At 37.0% G+C, this 12,589-nt stretch overlaps 1 protein-coding gene across 5 annotated transcripts in view; it reads left to right on the top strand.

Annotated features, from left to right (window-relative positions):
* Positions 1-12,589, top strand: part of fto (FTO alpha-ketoglutarate dependent dioxygenase) — a 342,469-nt gene that overhangs the window by 61,452 nt on the left and 268,428 nt on the right. For all 5 annotated transcript variants that reach the window (XR_009516253.1, XM_059992822.1, XM_059992819.1 and 2 more), the window contains exons 3-4: positions 286-922; positions 2,398-2,547. Coding sequence is in view for 4 of the 5 variants with exons in the window: in XM_059992822.1 (XP_059848805.1) it covers positions 286-922; positions 2,398-2,547 (787 nt within the window). In the remaining variant the exon portion in view is untranslated. The remainder of the gene's footprint in view (positions 1-285; positions 923-2,397; positions 2,548-12,589) is intronic.

Genomic DNA, 12,589 nt, shown 5'->3' with positions numbered 1-12,589 from the left:
GTGTCACAGGATATGATTATTTGAACGTTTTTCTGGAGGTAAATTTCAAACATGAAAGTGATAGATTAATGAACACTTTGTCATCTCTGCTGTCATTAATTGACCAAATGTACCATTAGTGAATTATTGTTTCACACCACTCACGGAATAAGAATTGGAATCCATACTACAGATCTAAATCTTGCATTTTTAATAGTTATAAAAAGAAACGTGATATGGGGGAAAACATTTGGAAGATGTACATAAATAGAAAAGTGTAATGGAAAACATGTTTTCTCTTTTTAGTTAAAGGCTAAATATTCCAAATTACACTTGAGCCAAGCCAGCAATGTACCTGTGGAAATTCATCAAAAAGTTCATCAAGGATTGACGGCTCTGCGAGATTACAAATGTTTTGCACAAGATCTTGTTCAAATAAAAGGCAAAGATGTCCTTACACCAGTATATCGACTACTTATAGGAATCCCAGGTCACACGTACCGTTACTTAGATACGAGGCTGTTTGCAATCCCTTGGCCTACCCATGGTGCTGAGGTGATGTACAGCAACGATGAAATAGGTAAAGCCTGCCAAGCTATTAAAGATCTTAATGAATACTTACATGAGGAAGCAATGAAGATTTTATTGAATCGTCATTCAGCTGCTGATGAAGAAATGGGATTTCTGGTGAAGCCAACTTCTTCATCTGAGCACTCTGACAGTGTGAAAGGAGTTCATTGCAATCAACAAAGCAGTGCTGATACTGTGCTAAAAAATGGAACTTCTTTTAATGTGGCTCTTCTGAACTACATGGACCCTTCAAAAATGACGTACTTAAAAGAGGAACCTTACTTTGGAATGGGAAAGATGGCTGTGAGTTGGCATCATGATGAGAACCTGGTGGAAAGGTCAACTGTTGCAGTGTATAACTACAGCTGTGAAGGTATGTATGGAAAGGAGTGGAGAATTACCAAGTTACTACTTGCTGTTTTAATGTTTCCTGCCCCTGAAGCTTGCTTCACACACAGAGGCTGCACACCTGCAAACTTGTAAACTAATTTAGATTTACTGTTTGCTAATTGTTTTAGAGTGCGTCAGAAATGTTAAATCGACATGTGTGGGCATACGTGTTTCCATATTTTATGGAATCCATTTTGTTTACATAAGTTGCCCTATACATATTCTCTATGCATGCAATGATTGTGTGAACTGTAATAACCTAACTGGTTTAATGCCAAGAATATAAAATGTTTAGCAAAAGAATTCATTGCTGGGTCCCTCAGGTGCACATCTCAACTCATATAAATGTTTTTATTGTCATTGACATCATCGTCTCTATTGGAGTGATTTGTCAAAAATGAACTAACTGTTGCTGCATGCTGATTTTATTACCTTATACTTTGCTTTCAAGATACTACTGGGGTTAGCTTTGAACAGAAGTACTTCGTTCAGTTGTTACTATTATTTGTAATATGCTTCCTTCAACAGAAATTGAAGAAACCCAGACATTACAAGCACATCTTTAACAAATGCTCTGGTGTATTTTACATGTAAATTAATCAATAGAATATAGTTTTGTTTTTATTTTATCTTCAAAATCATAATAATGTAGCTTCTTTGTTGTTTGTAATTACAAGAGCTTTTAAATGCCTAATCTGTGTGCTCTGCTTGAACTTCAGGTTTTAACGATAAAACTAGTTGGGAAAAAAAACTCAAAAAAAAACTCATTTTAACGAGCACATTCCAAAGGTGTTGGATTTATTAGGAAGCCCCAGGAAATCTTGATTGAAATTACTCTTTTTGATTGCAGTTCTGTATTTTATTTGGTGCCATATTGGGAACAGTGTTGCAGTTAGACTATGTCTGCCAGAAGTTAGGGAAGTTCTGTGGAACAGACATTGTAGTTAGTCCACAGAGAATTCTTGGTGTACGTGTTATGCTCTATTATGTTACAGTGCCTTCAGATCAGTCTTGCTTGTAGATTTTCTTTAATACTATTATGAAATAAAGTTCCAAGTTTTAGAAACATGAACTCTAAATAAAATCCATTAAGGTACTTGGCTTTGTGAGGCATTTTATTTTTATTTGTACCCACTTAAATCAAATTTGAGAATCCAAGGCTGCATTTATTCTAAAACCAATTGGGGCTTTTCATTATATTTTTATTTACAGTTGAGCATAACTGAATCATTTGACAAATTACAGTAAATATATTAGAGAGTCAGGCTTACTGATGTGAGGTTTCTTCAATGTACGAAATTCCTAATCATTTTTAGCACCAACTAAATTCATTAGCCTGCTACATTTAAACTGCTTCTGAATATGTGATTTTTCTTTAAAGGGGACATATATTTTGCTGAGAATTTTGAGGTTCTAATAAATCAGTTACATTCAACTCTTGCCTTTTTTTCTTTACAGATTTAGGACCTGCATCAGATCAAAGCAACAAGAGCTCATTTACGGGCAGAGACCCAACACTCTGGCATGTTGGCCTAAAAATAGCCTGGGACATTGCAACACCAGGGCTGACACTGCCACTATACCCTGGTGACTGTTACTTCATGCTTGGTAACTGTTTTTTCGCACTCTACCTATATAGCTTTCCTGGTTTCCATGAATTACTGTAGGTGGTGAGGTCAAGTAATTCAAATATTGCCTTAATAAGGTCTACAGGCATTCTAATCCTATTTTTCTTTTAAAATATATGGGAATTGCTTGTGATATGTATTTACATGTACACTTTGCAGCTTCTGATATCCAAACCATTGTCATAAAAAGACAACAGCAGACAGTGGTTAGGATCCTTTTACAGTTCAAGAAATATAACGGGAATTTGCATTGTTTATGAACAAATTGTAATCTTTCTGATCATGCTTTGGGTAATGTGTTCTTCGTCGCTATCAAGTAGTCTAAATTCTATTATAACTCACTTTTACCTATGTAAGTACCTTCAGTAAAAATATGTTAGCACTTTGTACTAATATAGATAATCATTCATCTAACCAGAATGAAGCAGTTTGATATGAGTATTCTCGTTCAATATGTGTAGTTGGGTCCCACTGTGCCTTACCATAGGTATACGTTTTGCTTTGAAACAAATGGTAATTTGAACTTCGTACTTTTTTTTATAAAAGGGAAACTGTTTCACTTAATTAACAATAAAATATTGGTCTGCAGAGGAAGTGTGCACTAGGTCTTGCTGTCTCAGATGCAGGTTCCAGTGTGTCTGATACATGAGTTGTTTAGTGTGAGCCATAAATTCACAACACACTAAGAAGGTGTGTGAAAGGTTTAAAGGTTTGTGCCCAGAAGTCTAGTTAAATAGGGTTGCTATAGATTCAGTGCTAGAGAATGTGAATATTGTCCTCTCCTAAACAATGATGCTTCATCTTTTCTTGCTATATTGAAATTCAGCCCGTTAGAGAGGAAACCAACACAGAGTTTTAGAAGTGATAACAGAGTAATGACTACATGTTTACCTTGTCTATGACCTTGTCACGGAGACACTTATGCTCTCAAATATCAGCCTCCAGTCTACTTCGATGTATCAATACGTTTTAAATAAATTTTTGTTGGGTCTTGAACTTTACTGTGATTTTAACAAAGAAAATAATTATAGAGAGGAAAAAGGCAAATATGTACTATTTAGGGATCATAAGCAAATGGGATATCTAGTTGGTGATTTAAGTAAACAGTATAACAAACGATAGTACTACATTTGTAGTCTGAAACAAAGATTAATAAACATACTTTTCTTTCCTAATTCATGGTTTCCCACATAGTTCCATGATTGAGAGATGTTCCTGATGTGTGTGTGTGTGTGTGTGTTACATGCCAATTGTAATGGATCAGGGCATTTATTACCATTTTGGATTGACTCAGTAGTCTCATTTGGGTGATTCTTGTCCATGAAGAATAGAGACAAAGGATAAACAGTAAACTTGGAAGTGTGGGCTTCAGGATGCCTTATGAAATGAAATGCAATGTGTCTTCTGGGTTTTCTCAACATGTTACCGGTCTAACAAATTATTGTTTTGGTTAGACTTGCTGGCAAGAAAGCAGCTGAAGAATAAATTTTGTAGGGATTTGTAGAGATAGCGGTAAAGGTGACAAATGAAATTGGAAGTTGTGGAGAACACATGGAATGGTTGAGATCACGAGAGTGGCCATGTATGGGAGAGGTTGAGCTTAGGAGAGTGGAGGTGTTGTGCATAGGATTTAAAGATTGCTGACAGGGGGATTAAAGCCAAATGTAACAGAGATGCTCAATGTGCATTGGAGATAACAACTAGAAGGGAAAAATGGGGAAGTGAGGGAAGTCGGAAAAGTGGGAATTAATTGATTTTAGTGTGGAAAGCTGTGGGTGTTTGTAAGGAAGAAGGGAGTCACACATTGTGGTATTTGCAAAGAGGTTAATTGAATGCTTATGTTTAAAGCTTGTACTGGGCTTAGGAGACTGGGATGTTTTAAAAGATGATAGTTATGAAAATGTGTAGTTCTGTGTTTATTGGTTGATAAATAGGACTGAAGGAAGGAAAAAAGTTTCTGAAGCAGTATGTTACTTAGGTAAGCTTAATAAAGATACTTATCCTGCGGATCTAGTTCTTGCCCTTTATCTGGTACTTTTCAAAATCCATGAGGCTTCATAGATAAAAAACAAATACCATTCTGTTAAAATATACACCCTTCTAAAAAGAAAATTTATTGACCAACCTGTATGAGAAAAGTGGAGAATGATATCGAGTCTTTACAAGAAGCAAGGCGTCTGTGGATCTAACCCGGAAAGTGGAGATTGTCTAGGGAAGGATGGCAAAAGTCAGATGACCCAGATGAAAGTGAAAGTAGTGTGGGAATTGGCAGAGCAGTGATAAAACTTACAGTTTTGTATAAGAATAAGAAGCCGTATCTCCATGCTAACACACCTGTCCCAGTTGACCCACCATCTTTAAAAGTGTGGGGCAGAACAATAAGAATTTTTACCAATGGTTTTCGTGATGCATCTGTTTTTAGAAGTTAAATGCTTCACCCCTCCACCACCCCAAATTTGAACTGTGCTTAATTATTTTAAAATCTCATTCCTAAACCATTGATAATAAATAGCAGTCTGTCACATGGAAATGTTGAAGGGACATGTACCTTTTCCCTGACTTCCACCAATCTAATTTTGGGTAGCACAGTAGTGTAGTCATTAGCGCAATGCTATTACAGTGCCAGGGACCTGGGTTCAATTCTGCTGCTGTCTGTAAGAGTTTGTATGTTGTCCTCATGACCATGTGGGTTTCCTCTGGGTGCTCTAGTTTACTCTCACATTCCAAAGAAGTACGTGTTGGTAGTCTAATTGGTCACATAGGTATAATTGGGCATTGCAGGCTCCTTGAGCTGAAATAGCCTGTTACTATGTTACATGTCTAAATAATTTTTTTTAATGCTATGAATTGATTTTTTGAATTATAACTGTTGCAAATCCAGTCAATTGTATTTGTCGAAATATGAAAATTGCAGTGTTACCAAATTTTAACAACGTTAGTCGATTAAATTTGAGTTTCATGAAAGGTTTGATGGTGCCAATATGGAAGTACTTTGAATAGATTATTTCAATGAATATTGATATGCTGCTAGAAACTAATAAGTATGTTTAAGAAGAAAAGTCTGGAGGCGATTTCAAAATTTGCCTTTGGCTCCGTCAAAACCAAACAAGTTTTTTCATCTATTCGCAATAGTTAGAACTTAAAAAATAATAATTCCTATCAAATATCTCACTATAAGCAAATCACTGTGGTTAATAACTCAACTTGCCTTAAATGACTTTCACACTGGATTCCACACACTTTCTACACTGTAAATTGATTTTATTGAAGAATAATTATAACTCCTGAGTGTCATATAATTTTTGATTCAAATTAGAAACTTTTCCTAACATGTAGCATCTGCTGAAAAGATTACATTTACAAAAACTAAGCCCATAGGACCATAGATGCTTGTAGCATAGAGGAGGCCATTTAGGTTATTATCTCTATGTTATCTTTTTGCCACGTTAATTCAAAACAAATTCCATTGAGGAATGTTAAGATGATGAAGCAAATAGATCACCCCATTTATTTAATGGGCCTTATTAAGTATCATTTTTCAGTCATTGCTAGTCTATTATTTTAATTTTAAAGGTGAGAAATCATTGGAATCAAATCCAAAGTATTGCATGATCCTTCAATTAGAAAGGCATAGATTAACAGAAATAGTGTGGATTTGTTGAGAGAGGTTCTGTTTGACTAAATTGAATGGATATTTTTGTAATGGCAGAAGAGACTGTGTGTATAAGGGTGGTGTCTGGGATTACAATGTTGGCAGATGATAGGAAAAAAATGGTGACCGCAAAGTTGACAGAGAAGAAAGGCATCAGACTGCAGGAAAGTTTAGAAGCTTTGATAAACTGAGCATAAAAGTGGCAGATTTAATCCAGAGAGAATGCATTTGAAGAGGTATTACAATCTAAGAGAGCCTATCGAGTCAGCAGACGTTGACGTTCTAGTTTTCCCACTTTGTTGAATACGTGCTTTTTATCCATGCCAGGAATACTCAAAATTTCAGTGCCAGTCAGTTTTAAACAATGCCTTAATTTCTCAACAGCCAAGATTAGCATTTTAACCACTGAGTTTGTACATCATCTGTAGCATCACTGGTTTCCAACAGGTTATTTATAAGTTGTACAATTATAAGATGAAATATTTACTTGGTACTGAGAGAAATAATTTGATTCTTTGTCAAGCATTATGACTTAAATATTTATTTACCTCACTTGATCCTGTGAACAGCCAAATCTTCTTTTGGAGGAACTATATCCTTGTTTGGCAAACATAGTTTTGATATAGATCTTTAATGTAATTTAGTTTGGGATCTTAGCATGATTTTATAATCCAATGAGGTGTTTTTTTTTACTGTAGTCTGCTAAATCTGCATTTTTGTAATGAAATATTGCCCAGCTTTTAAATCTAGAGAGCGTTATGGCAAATTGTAAACATGTGCATCCTCATCTGATGATGAATAATCTACCTTTGCAGACCAAATCAAATAAATCTACAGTTTTAACTCTCTAGATAATACGGTTTCCACTAATATATACTTTGAGTATAGGTAGATGTGGCTGCCAACAAGAGTCAAGCAAGGAGGGGCTGAGACACACATCCAGCCATCTGCAGTGTGTGGCTTATTTTCGTTCAATCTGTTTCAATATACCACGGTTAATCAAGTTCAACTTTAATTTTGTATATCACCCTCATTGATCTGGCTAACTTCTATGCTGCCATGCTACCCCTGAAATATATAAATTTGCTGTTCCTAAAATAAATTGATATGATAATGAACAAAAAACAATATTTTAAGCTCTTGACAAAAATGCATTCATAAAGAAGGCTGGTCATCAAGATCAGAATCTAATCTGACAACATTGAATTGATGTGTCTTGTATGCTTGGAGCTTATTGCACAAGATCATCATTAATGACTCTTTAGTTATGAATGAATCTCAACCTGATGAGGCCACACTTATTTTGGAGGAGCAACACCTTGTATTCTGTCTGGGTGCCACCAACTTGATGGCATGAACATTGATTTCTTGAACTTCTGCTTACTGTATTTCCTCCCTTTTCACCATTCCTGTCCCCCCCACCTTATTTCCCTTTGTTACTCTTCCACTTCCCTTTCTTCTATGGTCTTCTGTCCTCTCCTCTCAGATAACTGCTTCTCCATCCCTTTATCACTTTCACCAATCAACTTCCCAGTCCCGGTTTCCTCAATCACCTACCGCCTTGTATTACTTCCTACCTTCCCCCCACCTTCTTACTCTGACCTCTTTCTTTCTAGTCCTGATGAAGGGCCTCGGTCTGAAACATTGACTATTTCTGACCTGCTGAGTTCCTCCAGCATTTTGTGTGTGTTGCTTTGGATTTCCAGCTTCTACAGATTTTCTCATGCTCGTGATTCAGATGCTATGTTTATTTGTCTGTGGTTCTATTAGTCCTTGTTCACCTTTATGACTAATTGAAAATTTAAATTCAAAGATAGAAGTAACTAAATATAGACTTGTACTTAATATTACAGCTGTAAGCCATTGGATCTCTTGTTCCAGAAGTGAACTTTAAAAATATGTAATAATACTTTCCAGGCTGTTATTTATTTGGCAATAGGACATGTCTCCTTCTCATGTGCTTCATCTCTATTTTGACTTTTTTTCTGACTAATTCAACTGAGAGTGACGCTCTTCAAATTTGCTACCCTTAATTTTCATTCTAAGTCAACAGACACCTGAAGCAATCACTTTTTGAAATATTTCTAACACCATTGAATTATTAAGTATTTGCCAAAAGTTGTCCAGGGTAATTTACACACTGGGTCAATGCACAGTCAATTTTTAACTATGTAATACTAATCTATTTAATAAAACATTACACACACAGGCTTAGTGACGTCAATGGGCAATGATCATTTTTGCTGATAGCACCATTGAAGGTTTTTTGGGGTAAAAATGGTGAAAATTCTTTTCAAATTAAATTCAGAACTACACAGTAAAATACATTTTCAAATAAATGTCAGTATCTTAATTATGTTTATTCTTTAAATTCAAAGTATTAAATCAGCACATAGAGACTTTCGAACAGATGGGTATTTAGATATTTAATAAAGCTGGCAATTGGAGAATATATTTTGAAGAAACAAACAATGAGCTATTCCAATCATGAACTCTAATTCCCAGTTATTGTGTTGTGTTTCCTTTTTCTGTCACAACTGTATTGCCCTTGAAGAAGGGAGAGGTGCAAAAGAAAGGAAACTATAGGCCAGTTAGATTGACCTCAGTGGTTCAGACAATGGGGTTGATAGTTAAGAATGTGGTTTTGGAGTACTAGGAGACGTGATAAAATAAGCCGTAGTCAGCACGTAATGAAATATTGTAGGGAAAATCTTGCCTGACAAATTGATTGGAATTCTTTGAAGAAATAACAAACGTGATAGAAAAGGGAGAATTGGTTGATGTTGTGTACTTAGATTTTCAGGAGGCGTTTGCAAGGTGTCACAGATGAGGCTACTTAACAAGAGTCCATGATGTTACAGGAAAGATACCAGCATAGATAGAGCAGTGGCTGATTGGTAGGAGGCAAAAAGTGGGAATAAAGGGAGCCTTTTCCAGTTGGCTGCCGATGACCGGTGGTATAACACAGAGGCCTGTATTGGGACCACTTAGTTTTACATTATATGTCAAGATTTGGATAACCCTGGAATTGGTGGCTTTGTGGCCAAGTTTGCGGGTGATACGAAGACAGGTGGGGGGCAGTTTTGAGGAAACAGAGAAGCGACAGAAAGGCTTAGACAGATTAGGAGAATGGGCAAAGAAATGGCAGCTGGAATACAGTTCAGGAAGTGTATGGTAGAAAAAATGCACTTTAGTAGAAAAAATAAAAGAATAGAATATTTTCTAAATGGAGGGAAAAATCGAACATCAGAAGTGTAAAGGGACTTGAGAGTCCTCGTGCAGGATTCCCTAAAGGTTAATTTGCAGGTTGAGTTGGTGGTGAGGAAGGCAAATGTGATGTTAGCATTCATTTTGAGAGGACTAGAATATAAATTGGCCAGGGCATCAAAGAGTATGGGGAGAAGGCAGGGGAGTGGAGATGACTGGAAGAATTGTATCAGCCCCTGGTTGAATGGCAGAGCAAACTTGATGTGCTGAATGGCCCACTTCTGCTCCTATATTTTATGGTCTTATGATCTAAAAGCAAGAATGTAATGTTGAGGCTTTATAAGGCATTGGTGAGACCTCACTTAAAATATATTGAGTAGTTCTGGGCCCCTTATCTCAGAAAAGATGTGAAGACATTGGAGAGAGTTCAAAGGAGGTTCACAAAAATTATTCTGGTATTGAGAAGCTTAGCGTATGAAAAGTGTTTGATGGCTCTAGGCTTCAACTCACTGGAATTCAGAAGACTGAGTGGTGACCTCATTGAAACCTATTGAATGTTGAAAGGCTCTGATAGACTGGATGTGGAGTAGATGTTTCCTATGGTGGGGAGTCTCAGAATAGAGGGGCATCTTTAGAATGGAGATGGGGACTATTTTTTTAGCCAGAGGGTGGTGAATCTGTGGAATTTTTTGCCACGGGCAGCTGTGGAGGACAAGTCATTGGGCATATTTAAGACAGAGGATGACAGATTCTTGATTAGTCGGGGCTTGAAGGGATATGTAGAGAAAGCAGGAGATTGGGGCTGAGAGGGAAAATGGATCAACCTTGATTATGTGGCAGAGCAGACTAAATGGGCCAAAAGACTAATTCTGTTCTATATCTTATAGTCTTAGATGTATTTTGTATCACAACTATGTTATAAGCAGCATCTATCATAAAATACCCCCACCATCCAGGACATGCTCTCTTCTTGTTGCTACCATCAGGAAGGAAGTACAGGAGCCTCGATTCCCACATGACCATGTTTGTGAACAGTTATTGCCCCTCAAGCATCAGGTTGTTGAACAAGAAGAGATAGGTAACTCACCCCACCACTGAATTGATTCCACAAACTATAAACTCATTTTTAAGGACTCTAACAACTCATGTTCTCAATATTGCTTGCTGCTTAATTAATTATGTTTTTTTTGTATTTGCACAGTTTATTGTCTTTTGCACATTGGTTGTCTTTGCAACTTTTCATTGATTCTACATTTGTATTTAGTGTGAATGCCTGCAAGAAAAATGAATCTGATGGTAGAATATGGTAATGAATTTGATAATAAATTTATTTTGAACTTTTAACTTTGATACATAAATTTTAAAATTATAATTTGTAATTTCCCAAATATACGATAATGTTCAGTTCTAGTAGGTTTTATATTGGCCCTTAAGCTGTTTATATTTAAAACATCATTGTATAATCTGAATCATGCCGCAGAACAAATGGAAATGTTTGACTGTAGTACCTGTTTCTAAACAGTGAAGCTTGGTTGCCTTCTTTGCTATGTTATTTCCCTGTAAGTTATTTTATTTAGTATCTAATTGAACATAGCATTTTAGGAGTTATGGGAAAGTGTAGATGCCAGAGCAATGGTTTATTTGACAAATATGTGTTTTGATACTAGGATTAGATTCAAGATGGTTGGGAGCCAAAGAAGCCATTGTATCTCTGCACACCACCATTTTGGCAGTACTACGTTAGAAAGATTTTTTTTCTCAATAATGCTAGATAACTCAAGGTGAACGGTTTTACAACTGTTTTCCCCAGATAAAAGTTGGAATTCCTGATACGGATGTTAATTATTACAACCCATTTGCCCCATGTAATAGTTTGTTAATACTGAATGTAACAAAAAGTCAAATTTGCATCATGTTAACTTACTGAAATTTGGTAGAAGACACTAAGTGCAATCGAAAAATAACTGCCTATCACATAACAACACACACAAAATGCTGGTGGAACACAGCAGGCCAGGCAGCATCTGTCGACGTTTCGGGCCGAGACCCTTCGTCAGGACTAACTGAAAGGAAAGATACTAAGAGATTTGAAAGTAGGAGGGGGGAGGGGAAAATGTGAAATGATAGGAGAAAAGCAGAGGGGGTGGGATGAAGCTAAGAGCTGGAAAAGTGATTGGCAAAAGGGATACAGAGCTGAAGAAGGGAAAGAATCATGGGATGGGAGGCCTAGGGAGAAAGAAAGGGGGAGGGGATCACCAGAGGGAGATAGAGAACAGGCAGAGTAATGAGCAGAGAGAGAGAAAAAAAACAAACAACTAAATATGTCAGGATGGGGTGAGAAGGGGAGGAGGGTCATTAACGGAAGTTAGGGAGGTCACATAAACTTGTCAACATCTCCATCAGCTCTTGATGCAGAGTTATTTTATTTATATGTAACGCCCTGGTTCACATAGAAACACAGAAAACCTACAGCACAATAGAGGCCCTTCGGCCCACAATGCTGTGCTGAACATGTACTTGCTTTGGAGATCACCTAATGTTACCCATAGCCCTCTATTTTTCTAAGCTTCATGCACCTATTGAGAAGTCTCTTAAAAGACCCTATCATATCCGCCTGCAATGCTGTCGCCAGCAGCCTATTCCACGCACTCACCACCCTCTGTAAAAAAAAACAACAACAACAACAACAACAACAACTTGTCCCTGACATCTCCTCTGTACCTACTTCCAAGCACCTTAAAACTGTGCTCTCTCGTGTTAGACATTTCACCCCTGGGAAAACAATCAATGCCTCTCATCATCTTATACACCTCTATCACATCACCTCTCATCCTCCGTCACTCCAAGGAGAAAAGGCTGAGTTCACTCAACCTGTTCTCATAGGGTATGCTCCCCACTCCAGGCAATATCCTTGTAAATCTCCTCTGTACCCTTTCTATAGTTTCCAGATCCTTCCTGTAGTGAGGTGACCAGAAATAAGCACAGTACTCCAAGTGGGGTCAGACATGGTTCATATTTTTTCTGTTATGCTTTTCTGTTCTCTGTATAAGTTGCTTGTTTGGGTTACTATCGAAGATAAAAGATAGAAATGTGTGCCATCCAATGGGGGGTGAACAGATTCAGGGGAGGTTTCTCTGGTGAGGGACACTAAGCTTGGGCTTGA

This window comes from Hypanus sabinus, chromosome 17 (genome assembly GCF_030144855.1).
Source record: "Hypanus sabinus isolate sHypSab1 chromosome 17, sHypSab1.hap1, whole genome shotgun sequence".
Taxonomy (NCBI): Eukaryota; Metazoa; Chordata; class Chondrichthyes; order Myliobatiformes; family Dasyatidae; genus Hypanus; species Hypanus sabinus.
Note: the sequence above shows the minus strand (reverse complement) of the source record. Positions and strands in the feature narration are given on the sequence as shown.